Source organism: Microcebus murinus, chromosome 14, assembly GCF_040939455.1.
Source record: "Microcebus murinus isolate Inina chromosome 14, M.murinus_Inina_mat1.0, whole genome shotgun sequence".
NCBI lineage: Eukaryota > Metazoa > Chordata > Mammalia > Primates > Cheirogaleidae > Microcebus > Microcebus murinus.
Genome location: NC_134117.1, coordinates 59,700,676 through 59,717,843, shown reverse-complemented (window position 1 = coordinate 59,717,843; position 17,168 = coordinate 59,700,676). Strand labels below are relative to the sequence as shown.

General features: G+C 49.3%; 1 protein-coding gene across 1 annotated transcript in view; it reads right to left on the bottom strand.

Annotated features, from left to right (window-relative positions):
• Positions 1-16,415, bottom strand: part of DUSP29 (dual specificity phosphatase 29) — a 40,386-nt gene extending 23,971 nt beyond the window's left edge. Inside the window, exons 1-2 of the mRNA XM_012759950.3 lie at positions 16,209-16,415; positions 4,197-4,436 (exon numbers count right to left, since the gene is read on the bottom strand). Coding sequence (XP_012615404.1) covers positions 4,197-4,402 — 206 coding nt within the window. The 5' untranslated portion in view covers positions 4,403-4,436; positions 16,209-16,415. The remainder of the gene's footprint in view (positions 1-4,196; positions 4,437-16,208) is intronic.
• Between the last annotated feature and the right edge of the window lie 753 nt (positions 16,416-17,168).

Below are 17,168 nucleotides of genomic sequence, written 5' to 3'. Positions count from 1 at the left end.
CACCTCTTCTGTGACCTTTCTCAGATCCGCGACCACACCAGGCACTTACCAAGCGTTTACTGTGTGCCAGATACAAGTCTAGCACTCGTTCTTGTATTTAATCTTCACCCCCTGAGATATGCTCTGTTATTGTTGCCTATAAGGTGAAGGGAGGTAGAAATAACTTGTCCAAGGTCACACAACTGGTAATTGGCAGAGCCAAGACGCATACCCCAGGCTCGAGTAGGGGTGCCGCCACCTACTTCTCTTTCTGTTCCCTGTTAGACTCCTACACATCTCTTCTCCTCAACTCTGTCTTTACCTAACTGACATGGTTTATTTATTTATTTATTTTGATCTGGGTTTGAGTGTAAATTCTTCCACTTACTAGTGATGGGACTTTGGGCTGGTCTCTTAATTTCTTAGAGCCTAAGTTTCTTCTTTGTGTCTGCCACAGCTCCTCGCAAGGTGCCCAGTGAATGCTTACTGACTGAATGAATGAACTCTCTGAGCCTTGGCTTTCCCATCTGTAAAATGGGAGCGATAATAGTTTCTCCTTCGTAGGGTTGGAGTTTAAAGGATGCCGAGCAAAGGCGCAAGACATAAGAATTCATGGCACGTGCCTGTAGTCCCAGCTACTCGGGAGGCTGAGGCAGGAGGATCACTTGAGCCCAGGAGTTTGAGGTTGGTGTGAGCTAGGCTGATGCCACAGCTCTCACTCTAGCTGGAGAAACAGAGTGAGACTCTGTGTCAAAAAAAAAAAAAAAAAAAAAAAGAATTCAATACAACTTAGGTAGTATTATTAGAGGAAAGTCAAATATAGTATGTAACATACAGAGAGAAAAAACTTGCTTCTCGATATAGGGATAGGAGGAAAGTAGCCTCATGGCAGAAGTACCTTGAGTGGACTTTGAAGCATGCATAGGACCTGGACACAGAGATGGGGTAAAGGGAAAGACTTTTTTTTTCTTTTTTGAGACAGAGTTTCACTCTGTTGCCCTGGCTAGAGTGCCGTGGCGTCAGCATAGCTCACTGCAACCTCAAACTCCTGGGCTCAAGCGATCCTCCTGCCTCAGCCTCCCCAGTAGCTGGGACTACAGGCATGTGCCACCATGCCCGGCTAATTCTTTCTGTTTTTGGTAGAGACAAGGTCTTGCTCTTGCTCAGGCTGGGAAAGACATGTTAGGCAAAGGGAACAGCATGGATAATGACACAGAGACAGTGTAAATCTTAAAATCTTAATTCCTCTTCCCCCAGGTGTACATTCCCAGGTTCAGACCCAAGGAAATAATCCTAAATATAGAAAAATAAAATTCTGCATAAAGATGTCCACTGCAACATTGTTTATAAAAGTAAGAACATTAATTATAATATATCTGTTATAATTAAATGTATAAGAGATATACGTTTAATAAGGGGAAATGTTTACAGATGATGCTATGTGAAAAAATAAGATTAAATGAATTATTAATATTAGTACAACTATATAAAAACAAATTTCAAAATCAAAAATAATACACAGAAAGGCTGGGAGGAAATGTACTTAAATATTAATAGTAGTGTCTTTGGAGTGAAGATGGGCTTTGGTGATTGCTTTGGGAGACTGAAAATTTTTCTTTCTGACATTAATCACTATTTTTTTTTTTTGAGACAGTCTCACTCTGGTGCCCGGGCTAGAGTGCTAGCTCACAGCAACTTCAAACTCCTGGGTTCAAGCAATCCTCCTGCCTCAGCCTCCAGAGTAGCTGGGACTACAGGCATGCACCACCATGTCCGGCTAATATATATATCTTTAGTTGGCCAATTAATTCTTTCTATTTATAGTAGAGACAAGGTCTCACTCTTGCTCAGGCTGGCCTCGAACTCCTGACCTTGAGCAATCTGACTGCCTTAGCCTCCCAGAGTGCTAGGATTACAGGCATGAGCCACCATGCCCGGCCATTAGTCACTATTTTATTATCATAGCTAACCTTTACTGAGTGCTGACTGCGTGCTAGGCCCTGCACTATTTCACATACTTTATCTCACTTAACCCATATAACCCTAGGAGGTTTTCTTATTATCCTATCACAAATAGGGAAACTAAGATTTCTCTATTTATACAGTGGGCATGTATTACTTTTATAAAGGAAATATATATTACATTTATTTGATATTTTATTATCAAAAGATAAGAGATGCAGATCCTCTCCCCCCCTTTTTGCTGCTTCAAACAGCATTATAATAAGCATGGTTTTACATATTTCTTATGTATTGATACTCTTATTTCTGTGACTTACACTTCTCGAAGTGGTATTTTGGGTCAAAATGTATGTGTGTGTACCTTTTTTATTTTGAACTAGTTTTAGATTCACAGGAAAGTTGCAAAAATAGTACAAATATTGTCAGTAAAAAGGCACAAAATACTGATACATTCTACAACTTGGATGAGCCTTGAAAACATTATGCAAAGTAAAACAAATCTAGTCACAAAAGGCCACATATTATATGATTCCAGTTAGATAAAATATCTGGCATAGGTAAGTCTATAAAAACAGAAAGTAGCTTGGCAGTTGTGAGGCCCTGTGGGAAAGACAGGAAATCGGAATGACTGTTTAATGGGTCAGGATTTCCTTTTGAGGTGACAAAAATGTTCTGAAATTAGATAGGGGTGATGGTTGCACAACTACGTAAACACAACAAAAACACTGAATTGAATACTTTGAAAGGGTGAATCTTATGATATGTGAATTATATCTCAATAAAGATGAATTTAAAAATGAAAATGGTTCAGAAAGTAGTGTGTACCCTTCTCCTACATTCTTCTAATGCTCAAAACTGGGAAATGATTGGCTAAATTGTGGCACTGTGGCATAGTAAAAGTACATGACAGTATATATGGTATGATTCATTTTTTTTATTGTTTAAAAGAAATGGAAACTCTTTATATGTGTGTATATGTTTCCTTATGTTTGCAATAGCCTATATAAAGTGGTAGAAATATGCAAGTAAACTCAATACTGGTTAGTCAGTGGGAGGATTAAGAGGGCACAAAGGGAGATTATGCGGTTTGTTTTTATAACCTCTATTTAGTTTAATCTAGTATAAAAAGATATGTAATGCTTGTAACTTTTTAAATTTGAAAAAATTAAGAAAAATAAAAAGACAAAGGATGATGCCCCTGATCTTCCCGTGGCTGGACAGCTACCTCCAGGTTAAGCAGCAAGATGGGTATTAAAATCACCCCTGCAGAGGTCCTGCACCACCTGCTCCTTGGAGAGATGGCACTTGAGCTGGTTCCCGGAGGATGGAGGGAGGAACAGCCGTGGAAGTTAAAAACAAGCCTTCTGTGTCAGGCAGAGCTACATTTGAATCTCAGCTGTCTGCTACCTACTGAGCTGTGGGACCTTGGGCCGGTTACTTAACTGCTCAATGCTTTGGTTTCCTGAATCTTAAAATGAAAGTAATTAGATAAACTCTTTCATTGAGTTATCAGGAGAATAAAGTGAGATCATGCGTGCAAGATGCTTAGCACAGTGCGTGACATATAGTGTTCCATAAATGATAGGCATTATCATTATTAACATTATTTACAGTAGGCACAACTCAATTGTTTAAGGGAGTGGGAAATGGTGGCTATAAAAATCTAAAGGAGGTGACAGCAACCTCAATTTAGGCGTACCATCCTTTCGGACACATAGGTTGATGTACTCCTGTGCCATCAACCTGAGAATTGATTTTATTCTTGATGGTGTTATTTATACCCATCTTAAATAAAAAACTACATTTCCCAGCCTCCCTTGCAGCTAGGAGCAAGGGAAGTCTTAGGTAGGACATCCCTTTGGAAAGATCCCCCTTTGCTCTTCCTTTCCCTCCACCTTCCTGCCATCTGGATCCTACAGCTAATGCCTGGAGCCCCACCAGCAATCTGGGACCCTTGAGGCAGGAAGCCATGTCCCCAGGACGGTGGAGCAGAAACACAGGCGCCTGAGTCCCTCATGGCCCTGCGATCGCCATGCCAGCACCAGCCCGTCTTCCTCCAGACATACAGCGAGAGAGAAATAAACCTCTGTCTTGCTTAAGTGCTTTGTCTGGGTTTTCTGTAATAGGAAGATAAGCCCAGCCCTAACTGAGTTCTCGCAGAACAGCTAACCTAAAGATCCTAAGCTCATGGCTAGGAGGTGGCTCAGGGTGGGGGCTTGGGAGAGGCCACAGGGAGGCCAGGCCTGGGCACTTACTCGTCACCGACATAGAGCTTGGGCCAGACCTCGTTGACGTGGGTGTACTGGGGACTGCCCTTCCAGAAGAGCCGCTCCAGCTCGAAGGCCCCGGGGGTACAGTAGTCCTCCTCCTCCTCCTCCTCCTCCTCTGCCTTCAGCGACAGCCTCTTGGCAGATGACGGGTAGGCTTTCTTTAGGCTTGTCTTCGGTTCTCCGGATTTCATTTTGGAGCCAAGGGATTTTCTTTCCTTTCTGCAGCTGGTCAGGAGAGAGGGCGAGAATGGGGGTCACCAGGGCACACCGAGGTAGGGACTGAGCTCTACAAATAGCGGTGGGATAAGCCCATCTTAAAATTTGGCAGGCGCTTCCCTGGCCTGCTATGCACCCGCTCCCTACTCTGAGGCCATGCAGGTCCACAAGGAAGGCCATGATGGCAGTTAAACGACACCTCCCCAGCATTCCAGCCTTGCCAGGGCCAGGGTGCTGGGGGCTCCGGTGCAGGCCAAGGCCGGCTTTGGGCCTAAGAAATCCTGCAGACAGCCGGTCCCTTCCTACCTTTCTTTTAGAATTTACCCCTTCTTTGGCACCTACTTTTTCTCTATCTGACGGGAAACTGCTAGTTTAAGTCATTTTGGACCCTAACAGAAAGTCCCAGAAGGTCCGTGACATTCCAGGCCTGCAGCACTCTCGACCTATGCAGGGAGCAGCTGGCCAGAGGGAAGAGCACGGAGTCCAGAGCCTGCTTGGTCTTGGGTCTCGGCAGCTACGTGCCTAAGCAGAACTTCAGAAGCCTGGAGGTGGGGAGAAAACTTGGCCGCAGGAGGGTTCAGCCAACTCGTTAGGACAGTTGAAGTCAGTGTGTACAGCTCTCACGCGAGGAGGCCAGCGGTCACTGCGCTAACTTACCAGGGGGTCAGAAGAGAGAGATGTTCCCAGCTAGAAAGCTGTGCCTGCAGGCTGAAACGTGTATTGGAGCTTGCCCAGCTCTGCAAGTGGATTGCAAGAGAAGAGTTTCCATTTTCCCCAAGAAATGAATCCACTGTGGAATTGGGCAATGCTTGTTCCCTGAACTGAGTAAATGATACATCGATGGTCAAACAATTTGGGAAGAGAAACTGTAATCGTGCTTGGAGACTGGAGGAAGGGAGACAAGGGTGGGATGACTGAGAAACGTGGAGGTGAGTGGCAGGTAGGGGATGTTATTTATTTGATGAATACTTACAGAGCGCTTACTTTGTGGCAGACACTGTTCTGAGTGCTTTACAGTTATAAACTCGTTAACAACTCTGTGAGGTAGGATTATCATAATGCCCTATTATCATCCCCATTTTACAGCTGAGGAAAACTGTAAATGGAGGATGTTTGTAGCATAAGGTCTTATCCTTCCGATTTGGAGGGGCTGGGGGGGGACAGTGTGAGAAGGGAAAGGACAGGGGCACGAAGAACATAAACAAGGGTTGGTAGCCTCAAAGGCCACTGGGATCATTTCCAAGGGACTCAGAACATAACTTGGAGAAAAATGGGACAATTTGGATGTAAATAATAAAAATAACTTCAGTGGATTGAAACACATCAAACACTTAAATCATAATGATACTTAAAACAATTATTTGCTGTTGGAGGATTTTAGGGAAGCAGCTCCTTATATTGAAGATGGATAAATAAAGGGAAAGAAGCTAGCATTTACTGTTCCTTTATTGTACAAACTACTACTGGGTACGTGAGGGAAATTTTCTCTTTTAGAGAAATATTCCAGAAAAGAAATAAGGAAGCACCATTTTACACCACCCAAGGAGCTGCTGCGGCAGGGACTGAGTACTGAGTGCTCAAAACGTAAAGTAAGAATTGCCGATTGGCACCCTCTGACAGGAGAACACGCCACCATGGCCAGGCAAGTCTCACCCAGAAAAACCTGAGTCTTATCAGAGTCCTCAGAGTCTAGATCTAGCAGTCTTTGCAGAAGACTCAGAGGACAGTTAAATTATACCACAGGGCCTTATGTTTTAGAACTATATACTGAAATATTTGCAGATGAAATGATATAATGTCTGGGATTTGCTTCCAAAATAATATCATTGGGAGAACATGATACTCCAGTGCTGGGGGGAGGGGTGTTGACGGAGAGTGAGGCAGGGTTGGATGGGAGTGAGGATGGTTGGGGTCAGGTGATGGTTACAAGGTAGTGACTGGTTTGGGGTGTGTTTGGAATTCTCCATGACAAAAATTTAAAAAGAAAAGGAAAGGGCTGAAACCACTGCTTTGGGGAATTTGATTCTCCCAAGTCCATAGTAGATGACTTGAAGGATCCCCGGCTAGAGTGTGCGCCTGTGGGGTGGTGGGCAGCCGGGACTTGTGACTTCCTCCTGCAACACCCCACTTCCTGCGACGGAGGTGGAAACAAGGGGCTCCGAGGGGCCCTTCTTTGGAGGCTCTCAAAGGGTAGTCTGAGGACCACCTCTGGCAGTCCCTGGCATTGGCTGCAAATACAGATTCCTGGGCTGTCCGCTGGACCAGGGCGGGGGGCCTACCCATCGGTATTCTACCTAGCTCCCAAGTGCGTGAGATGCTCACTGAGGTTTGACGACGATTGCCCGGGAGGTGGCCGCGGAGCTGTGGAGTTGAGAGAAAGGTGGTAAAGGCACTCGTGAAGGAGTGGAAGGAGGCAGGGAATGACTGAGGGGTGAATGAACCATTGAGGGCCGTGAGGCATGGCCGCGCCTCTGGGCTGCTTTGGAGGAGGGTGCAGGGGAGGAAGGCGCAGAGTATGGGGTGGTTGTCAGGGCCACACTGCACTCCGGGGCCTGCCTCTCGGTGAGTCCAGGCCAGGCGGAGAAATTATTTCAAGGAGCAGCCAAACTCCTCTCTTGCAGGAACCAGCACAGCCCCCTCCTCTCCTAAGAGCATGGCGCTCGCTCTCCTGGCTTCCGGCCCACAGGGGCCCTTGACTTTGAGAGGTCCGAAGCTCTGCCCATCCATGGCACCCACTCTTCTTGCTCGAAGTGAGTAGAAGCTGGGGGCACCATACACCTAAATGTGTGGGCACCGTGTACCTAAACGTGTAGTTCAGGCCATCTCGAACCCTGCCTGCTACTAGCGGGGGCTTCAGAAGAGGTGATTTTAGGGAGACGCTGGAGCAAATTCCATTTCTGAAACCCCCATCTGCCTCCTTTGATCACTGAGACTGACCTCACCCTCGGTGGGGCCGCCCCTCCCTCATTACACGGCGGCGGAGGGAACCATCCCCGTCCTCATCTCTGCGCTGCCGCTGCCGAAAGCCCGGCTGGATTTCCAGACAGAAGAGGAAGTGGTGCGGTCTGCCCAGAGCAGCTTGGCACGCAGAGGGAGCTCTGGGATCTATTATCCTCCGGCGTGCAGATTTGATGGGGAAAGAGAACAAAGCGCGGAGCCGTCCAGAAACCACAGACCTGTAATCTTTCCAAATCCTGAAGGCGGCCTGTGTGCATCGCTCTCCGCACGGCTCCCACTTCTCCAGTTCTCCGAGAGGCCGGGAGCGTCTGTTTCCCAGATCACAGCCAAAGTGGAAGGGGAAGACAAATCTGCTGTGTTTGGTTTCCATAGATTCGACCCAGAGATTAACTGCCAAGGTCTCAATGACACACACAATATCAATCACGGGCTAAATGTCATAATGAGAGCTGGGCAGGCTGTCAAGAGAGGCCTCCAGGTTCCTGTTACAGCTTCATATTTAAAGATTTGGTCCTGGGAAATCAAATGTTGTCTCTGAAGGCGACTTGGCCTGTGTGTAGCATCAGCCTGCCTCCCCCTTAGAGGGTGGCAAACCCAGGCTCCTTGGTGGAGGGGCAGGCTGGTAACACAGAGGCAGCAAGTGTGTTGGGTATTAAAAAAATCAGTCAAACAAACAAAACCCTGTTGACCTGAGGCATGAGACATTAGGGAGCGGTGGAGAGTGTGGCACACCAGAGAGCAAATGCCTCCTCTGAAGGGGGCCAGCAGCTTGCCATTCCACGTGGGAATGTTAAGCCCAGATTTTCTGATATTAATTGTTTTTGTGATTCATATAGATTTTTGTGAGAAATCTACTGAATTTTAAAGGTATGCCCATTTGATCCAGCAATCCCATTGCTGGGCATCTACCCAAAAGATCCGATGACACTCTATAAAAAAAGACACCTGCACTCGAATGTTTATAGCAGCACAATTCATAATTGCAAGGCTGTGGAAACAGCCCAAGTGCCCATCAATCCAAGAATGGATTAATAAAATGTGGTATATGTATACCATGGAGTAGTATTCAGCTCTAAGAAACAACGATGATATAGCACATCTTATATTTTCCTGGTTAGAACTGGAACCCATACTACTAAGTGAAGTATCCCAAGAATGGAAAAACAAGCACCACATGTGCTCACCAGCAAACTGGTATTAACTGAGCAGCACCTAAGTGGACACATAGGCACTACAGTAACAGGGTATTGGGCAGGTGGGAGGGGGGAGGGGGGCGGGTATATACATACATAATGAGTGAGATGTGCACCATCTGGGGGATGGTCATGCTGGAGACTCAGACTTGTGGGGGGAGGGGGGAAAGGGCATTTATTGAAACCTTAAAATTTGTACCCCCATCATATGCCGAAATAAAAAAAAAATGGAAAAAAAAAAAAAGGTAGGCGGCAGTAGGAGATGCTATCCTTGCCTGTCTTGTTCCTCAGGTCAAGTCTCTGCCACAGAAGTGGACGGTTCCTTTCTACACAAAAGGCTTCCCAGCCCTGGCACTTGGGTTTCCCCGCTTGAGGGAATTTTCTGGTCTTTGTGCTGGCCGGGCCCGAAGTGTGGGGAGTTAACACCTGCGGAAGTTATCCCCAAGAGGGACAGGGGTTGGGGGATGAACACCCCAGCTTCTTCAACCCTGAGTGGGCCCATTTTAAAGTATGTCCTGCGCAGTCTCCCCAGTGTGCCGGGCCCGCTAGCACACCCGTCACCGGCTCCCTCCCTCCCAGGCGCTCTGCACCCCACACCACACTCCCCGGAGCACCTGGAAAATACACCGCGTGCACCCAAACCCTGGTCACAAGGCCGGCTTTTGAGGGAAACCAAACCAAGATACTGCTAATTTTACAACATTTAAAGATACTGTGGCATACATATGTCAAAACATCACATTGTACTGCATAAACATATACAATTATTATTTGTCAATTAAAAACAAAAATTTAAATTAAAAAAAGAAAAAACAAAGATACTGTGAAAACAGAGGATACAAGAGGCCAAGCAGCACTTGACCCTCAGGCCTGGAGTGCCACTTCCTCCAGTGAAATAGTGGCCTTGCCTTTGAAGAGCTGTCGGCACAGGACCCCTTGTCAACTCAGACTCCATTTCAGATTTCTCCATGGCACAGCTTGCGTTTGGTTAAAGGTTTCCTGTCCCCAAGGAGGAATGATTTTCATCTGAGTTCAAAACTGTAATTTTGACTCCATGAATTTACTTTTTTTTTTGAGACAAGAGTCTCACTCTGTTGCCCTGGCTAGAGTGAGTGCCATGGCGTCAGCCTAGCTCACAGCAGCCTCAAGCTCCTGGGCTCAGCCTCCCGAGCCTCCTCCTGCCTCAGCCTCCCGAGTAGCTGGGACTACAGGCATGTGCCACCATGCCTGGCTAATTTTTTGTATATATATTTTTAGTTGGTCAATTAATTTCTTTCTATTTTTAGTAGAGACGGGGTCTCGCTCAGGCTGGTTTCCAACTCCTGACCTCAAGCAATCCTCCCGCCTCAGCCTCCCAGAATGCTAGGACTACAGGCGTGAGCCACCGCGCCCGGCCCATGAATTTACTTTATGCAAAAAAAAAAAAAAAAAATTTAAACAAAAAACTTCAGATAGTTTTCTTGTTTTTTAAACTAGAAAAAAATACATCAAAATGTCAGTTACTATGGGTGAGTGACAGGACTCAAGGAGATTTTTTTTTCTGTTTTCTATTTTGGGATTCTTTTAATAAATAACCATATTTTATAATAAATAACCATGTCTATATTTTTTAACTGTGCTGGCCACACAGGACAGTCTGGGCAAGAAGCTGCTGGTGTCTTCAAATTTGCGATTCCTGGTCTAACTTGCAACCACTGGGGACCCTCAGACCTACACCTCTCATCCTCCCCTGAGTTTCGGTGTCTTGTTTGATAAAATGGAGCTATAACTAGAGAGGTAAAGATGCTTTTCTAAAACAGACAAACAAAAAGCCCCAAGCTGAACTCTTTCGCTTTCTAAGGCAGCAGATGGGGGACCCGGCATGGAGAGATGCATAATTCATTTCAGGGAAAAATTAAACCTCCAAGTGGAGCCCTTGAGCCCGCAGAGCGTGGCCGGGGAGCCAGGCTGGTAATGAAAGCGTGGCGGGGAAGTCCGTCTCTTCGAAGACCCCACGGTAGAGGCCTCTTGCTTAACAAAAAACAAACACCCTTTGAGGATCCTTTTGATGGGGAAAAGATAGGTCCTGAGAGTGGTGGAGTGAAACAAAGAGCGCTAAATTGTTGTGTGCAATAAAGCAAGAGAGTTTTGAGTTTCCTAGAACATTCCAGGAGGGGGCCCCGTGGTGGGACGGGGGAGAGGAGGGCTTGGGGCCCCGAGACCACCGAATGGGGAGCTTCCAGGGGAGAAACAGCCGCAGGACCGTTGAGACAGGGGTTCCCAGCGTTCAGTGTCGCGGGGCCCCACAGCCACGTCAGCCCTTGCGTGACCCTAAACCTTCGGCGAAACTGTCACACACAACAGCCATGTTTGTGGTGATTTCAAGAAATCAAAGGAAGAGAAGCTTCCACCACTGGAGAGAAGAGACCAGAAGTTTACGAAATAGCGTATACAGAATGATCCCGTCCTTTTACAAACACGCATGTCACCAAAGTATTAACACCGGCTGTATGCTCGTTGTAGGGTGATGAAATTATACGTGACTTTTGTCTTCTTTTTTTTAGAAGTAGCTAGCTTTTTAAAATTTTCTGTGACAGACGTGTATTACTTGAGCATACGAGGGGGAAAAGCCCAAACCCGGGGGAAGTCCAGTGTTAGGGGACGCTCGCCATGGCAGGCGCTCACGCTACACTGTGGGCTGACACACCCCGAGGACACGGTCCGCCCATGTTCCTCACATCCTCTCCAGGACACTGAGCACCCTCCTGTTAAGGAAGAGTCCCCCAAAGGCAGGTGCGTCCTCCCTGGGGTCTCCCAGCAGCCAGGCCTAGGTTGTGTCAGAAGGTCATTCTAGTCCCCTGTGATTCCTGGGAAACCAGTGGCATCATCCTAGCTCACTGCAACCTCAAACTCCCGGGCTCAAGCGATCCTCCTGTCTTGGCCTCCCAGGGTTACAATTTCTTTAAAAAAAAGAAAACCAAATAGACACAGAGCCTTGGAAGAGGTCCGTGCAAATGTGGGGTTCTGAAGCTTTTGGGTAAATTCACCCCCGAAGGCTGGGCACCACTGGTGGCTCACGCCTGTAATCCCAGCACTCTGGGAGGCTGAAAAGGGAGGATGGCTTGAGGCCAGGAGTTCAAGACCAACCTGAGCAACATAGTGAGATCCCCAGTCTCTACAAAAATTATTAATAGAAAAATCAGCCAGGCATGGTGGCTTGTGCTTGTAGTCCCAGCTACTCGGCGGGGGGAGGGGGATGGGTGGGTGCTGAGCCAGGAGGATTGCTTGATTCCAGGAGTTCGAGGCTGTAGTGAGCTATGATGCCACTGCACTCCAGCCTGGGTGACACAGCAAGACTCTAGTCTCTAAAAAACTAAAAATCAAAAACCAAAAAAAAAAAAAAAAAATGATCTCTGAGGGAAACTTCCTCCCCCTCTGACTTCAGATGAAGAGGGCAGCACCCCTTCCCTCACCCCAACCCCACACTCCCACAGTGTCAGAGCCAGTGTCCTTGACTTTGCTTACGCTGGTCTCAGTTTAGTCTAAGTCAGCTGATATCAGTGGGGTCACAGGTGGGAATAGGAAGTGAGGGGCTTTATTTCCTCCCTGACTTTACCTCAGAAGTTAGGCCTGGCCCTGCCTACAGAGCTGTACTATGGTGTCCTGTATAGGCTGGGGCTGGGCCAGAGAGGGTTTTCTGCCTTCTTGAGGTTTTTGGTCCAGTAGAACCGTTCATAGTCTAATCCTTTAAAAATTCTCCTCTCCCTTTGAAGGCATTCTGTATCTATGCATCCCTGTACACACATTGCATATTTATGTTCCTAACGCGCGAGAATCACGCGGAAAGTTACTCTGTGTTTAAGTGCACACGTAGCACATTTACTGCATGACACCACCCAAGATGGGCCTGGAATGTGCTTTGAAAGAGGGGGTAGAGTAAAAACATGGTTGCGGCTGTGTATATTGCTCTGTTAGGAGAGCAATACCTACTGCTGAGGTATGTGGGAAGGGGTGGAATTGGGCAGCAGTGTCTATATATAAATACATACACATTTTTAATTTACTACAAGTCAGTGCTTGTCTTTATGCATTTTAAATCTACAAAAATGATCCCAACTAAGAAATAAAAGTTGTGGATTTTTAAAAAATTAAAACTTGGACGAGAAAACCCAGGAATTTTTTGTCGCCTCTAATTTAATTCCTAATGTATCAGACATATTCCAAGTTTAACAGATTTTTTTTTTCCCCTTTTGGATTCTGGCAAGTATGTTAACAGGAGGCAATTATGTGAATTAATATAAAATCCTTTTATTAAAAAAACAGAAAAGCCTTCATTTAAAAAGTAATTTAATATTCCTTCTACGATGGTGTTGATGTCATGAACTTGTTTGATTAACTCTTCAAATGGTTTCAAAGCGCTCCGGGGTGGTAATTTATGAACTTCTAATTGATTTCCCCAATCTTGGTTTGGCAGAGGCGGGCCTCCCGGAAACCCGGAGGAGGCTGGAGGCCCACACTCGGCTCCCCTCTCACACAGGGAGCCAGCGGGATGGGCTTCCCCGGGCGGAGAGGGGCAGGGGGGACGTCCGGCCAGGCCAGTTGTGGTTCCCGACTCCTAAGTGGCTGGGCCTTTGCCTTCTCTGAAGACGTGTGGAAACCCTGCAGGCAGTTTGGCAGCCCAGGCATTCTTTCGAGAACCATTGCCCACTGTGCATCACCGCAGGACATGCCTTCTTTGTTCGGGGAAGGGCAAAGGGGGTCTCAGCCTGCGTGGGGTGCAGCCCTCATCGTGGGCCTGCCGCCCCTCCACATCCCAGTCTGGGCCACTGTTCTCACGAGGCCTGTCTCTCTGACGCTGCACAGGGGGTGCTCTGGGCCTTGGGAAAGGGGGTGAGGGGCAGCCACCTCTTAAAGCTGCCACAAAAGCCCTTCGAGAAATCGAGGCCCTGGTCGGACCCGGGAAAACAATCATACACTTGGTTACATTTACTGTGTGCCCAGTGGTCGTCTAGTCCCAGACCTCCTAGATAGAGAATAACTGCCTCCATTTCACAGATGGACAAATGAAGGCCCGTTAAGAAACTCGACACCAAGCTAGTACGTGGAGCAACTGGGACTTGGCCCCAGCAGCCCAACCCATGTGGACGGATACTGGGCTAGATTCTTGGTCACAAGGGCTCAGCTCCGGAGGGCAGGCTGGGCCTTTCAGTCTTGTGTGCCCTCCTCCCCGGAGCGCGGCACTGAGTTGCGTGAAGTCGCAGCGAGAGCTCCTACTGGCCGTGGAGCCTCACGTGCCTGGACTTCAGCTCCCTCGTCTGTCAAATGGGGATACTGTCCACCCCACTGCTTGTTGGATTAAATGAGGTGGGCTGAGCCCTGGGCACATCAGCGTGGGCTCACAGAGTGTTTCCAGGAGCAGGGACGAGGCAGCAGGGAAGGGGTAGAGAATTCCCAGCTGCCCCAAGAATAGGAAAGAGTGAGTGGAGCAGGTGGGCCGGGGCAGGGGGTCTCTGTAGGGAAGCCGTGGTGGAGGAGACGGGACATAAAGGAGCCTGAACAGAAAGGAGACCACTTTCTGCTGTGTGAAGTCAAGCAAGGCTCTTAGGAGTAGGGGAAAGGACCGTCTCCAGCTAGATGGTGTCTGGTGGCTGCTGTGAGACGTGACTCCCTCTTTACTGTGGAAGTGGTGGGCCCAGAACCTTCAGGGGTCGCCGAAGGCAGAAAAATACCACCTGCCTGGAGTCAGGCTGAAGCGGACAAGCAGAGCTATGACCCCTGGCCCCAGTGCCTGCCTTGGCTGTTCCCAAGCACCCTGGGGGAGGGGCCCCCACCCCACTGAGGGGCACCAGGGCAGATGGCTACGCTGGCAGACCCTGAGGCACACTGGGGTCCAGCCTCTCTTGCTGTCCAGGCTGTGACCACTTAGTTCTTTCTTTCTTTCTTTCTTTTTTTTTGAGACAGGCACTCACTGGGTTGCCCAGGCTGGAATGCAGTGATGTGATCACAGCTCACTGCAGCCTCCAACTGCTGGGCTCAAGCCATCCTCCCACCTCAGCCTCCCGAGTAGCTGGGACTACAGGTGTGAGCCCCCACGCCCCCACTCAGTTCTTTGTATCTCAGTTTCCTCATCTGCAAATGGGGCTGAGTTGATGATGGCCTCACAGAGCCGTTGCAGTTGTGAGGAGTCAATGAGTGAACACTTATCAGGAAAGCTCTGGCAGCAGCGCTGGGCACACAGCACCAGGAAACGCTCCCAATTCCCGAGGCAGCGGTGTCCGGGGAAAGGCCAACCTTGGCTCTGTGACCGTGAGGGCAGCCGGCCCCCTCCCCGGGTGGGCTCAGCGGGGCCTCAGTAGGGTTGCCTGAAAATGCGAACAGCTCAGCCTCTGGCCTCAGTGCCTGCCCTCTGCCCCTCATCTGGTGGGGACTGACAGCGGTCACGGGAGCACCACCCTCAGACAGGACCCAGACTCCCACCCCACTCAGGTGTCACCAGCGAGGGCTCCAGCTTATCAGACGACAGAGGACACCGCCTCCCCTCTCACCCTCAGCCCAGATCTGCCTTCGCCCCCACAGAGCCTCCAGGGCCGGCGACCTCCCCAGCTGTCCCCAGACCCCTCCCACGCCCTACCCCGCTCCCAAACCCAGGGCTCTTTCCTCGTACAGGACTCAGCTCAGAAGCCTTTTGAGTGCTGTTTGTAAACGTCAGAGTCCTCAGATTTGTTGGTGGGACCAAAATGACTTTCTCTTGAAGAGAACAAGGAGAGACCCCGAGGAAAATGTTGGGCAAGTACCAGAGGCCCCCGGGTGCTCCCCGGACCGACATACCCCTCGTGCCCCCTCCTCTCTTACTGGGGGGGGCGTTTCCCTTGAGGTGCCTTCAGCTTTCACGAACAGCCAGAGCTCCCCAGGCCCCACCACTCTTGGGTTCCAGGCCCATGAGGACCGCTGGGGCCACAGCACAAGGACACCAGGGTCTAATGGGAGAGCCCCGGCCCGAGATGCAGGATGGCTTCCCGCTTCCAGCCTCCACGCCGCGCTGTCTTGGTGGAGCGGCTCTGGCGCCCGCGACCCGGCCTCCCCGTCTCTGCCAGGGCACCGCCATCCGCAACCCTACCCTCCCACCAGGACTGGGAAATGCTTCGAAAATAGTCACTCTGTCCAAATGTTGCCTCACGTTACCCGGGACATGGGGAGAATTCTCACCCCTGGGGGTGTAAGTACATAATTGTGGTTCGTGCTGCCCTACGACATGACCCGAGCCACTCCGGGCCTCTATCTGTCCTGCCCCCCGAGATTTTTCCCTCTCTATTGGCTAAATGGACACATGTAGAACCTTGTTGGAGTGAGAAATATGATACAGCACATCCAATGCTTCACAGGGGCCCGATGAACTGTAATCCGCCCTGTTACCCGGTAGAAATGGTCACTGGGCTGGAAGCTCAGGTTTAGAGGGAGGGAAGTGGAGAAAATGCCATGGCGTCTCTAGAAAAGGACGGGAGAGCAAGAAGCCTTCACACTAAAAGGATGTCGGCTCTTCTCCACAGCTCCAGAAACGGGGAAAAGGGGGACGTTTACCCCCACACCCAGGCCCCCAAAGAACACTTGGCTGAACCCAAGAGGGGCCATCCTCCCCACACACGGGCCTTACCTGGGTACGCCGGGGCCTGGCCGGGTCAGGAGGTGCTGGTCCGTGGGGTATGTGTGGCCGCTCACCCAGCCACCCTGACTGGCATCAGAGAGCCTATTTTTAGGGTCAGATCTGCTGACGCTGACCTTGCATGCTGTCCAGTCTGAGAGGAGACCCGAGGCATCTGCTTGCAAAATGATTCACCAGTGTGACCTGAAACTCTTGACATAGGAAGTCCTGTACCTGGAGCCCACGTGCTTGTCCCTGGCCCAGCCACAGAGGCAGGACATGTGGCCACCAGGGCAGGGACAGACGGGAATTGTCCGGCTTTGTTTTCTTGGGATGGACGAGGCCAGGTGTCCCGGAACGGCTAGAAGAGGGGAGGTTTGCCCACTGGCACAGAGCCCGGGGAGGGCTGGGGCGGCCAGCAGGGAGGGGAGCTCTCTGTTCCAGTCTTTTCTGAGAGTCTGTGCAGCCATCTCTGGGAGATTGAGTAGATGCCACATCACACAGGGTGATCAGTGAGACTCTGAGAAGGACTCTAAGCTCGGGGACAGTTTGCATTGTGCCACTTCCTGTGAGACCTGCAGCAAGCACCCAGCCCTTCTGGGCTTCAATGGGGATAATGATCATAAAACCATCATCCTCTCGTGTTGCTAAGAGCTGTGACCGAGATAAAGGGTGGGAAGCACTTGGCACAGTGCCTGGCACGTGGCCAAAAATGCTGGATGGGATTTAGTGCCCCCAAAATATCCCCAATTCAGTAGTTCCAGTCTCTCTCTTTGGCTCTTCCTTTCTCTCAACTTCACCTTATTGGCTCCAGCCTTCTGTGCTCTGGGGTCCCCCACCAAGGCCCCCTTTTTAATGCTGAGGGCCACAGTCCTACCCAGTCTCCTCTGATTTTTTAGGAATATCTTCCTAGGGCTTGCTACAGTTTTGTTTTGTTGAGACAGGGTCTTGCTGTCACTCAGGCTAGAGTGC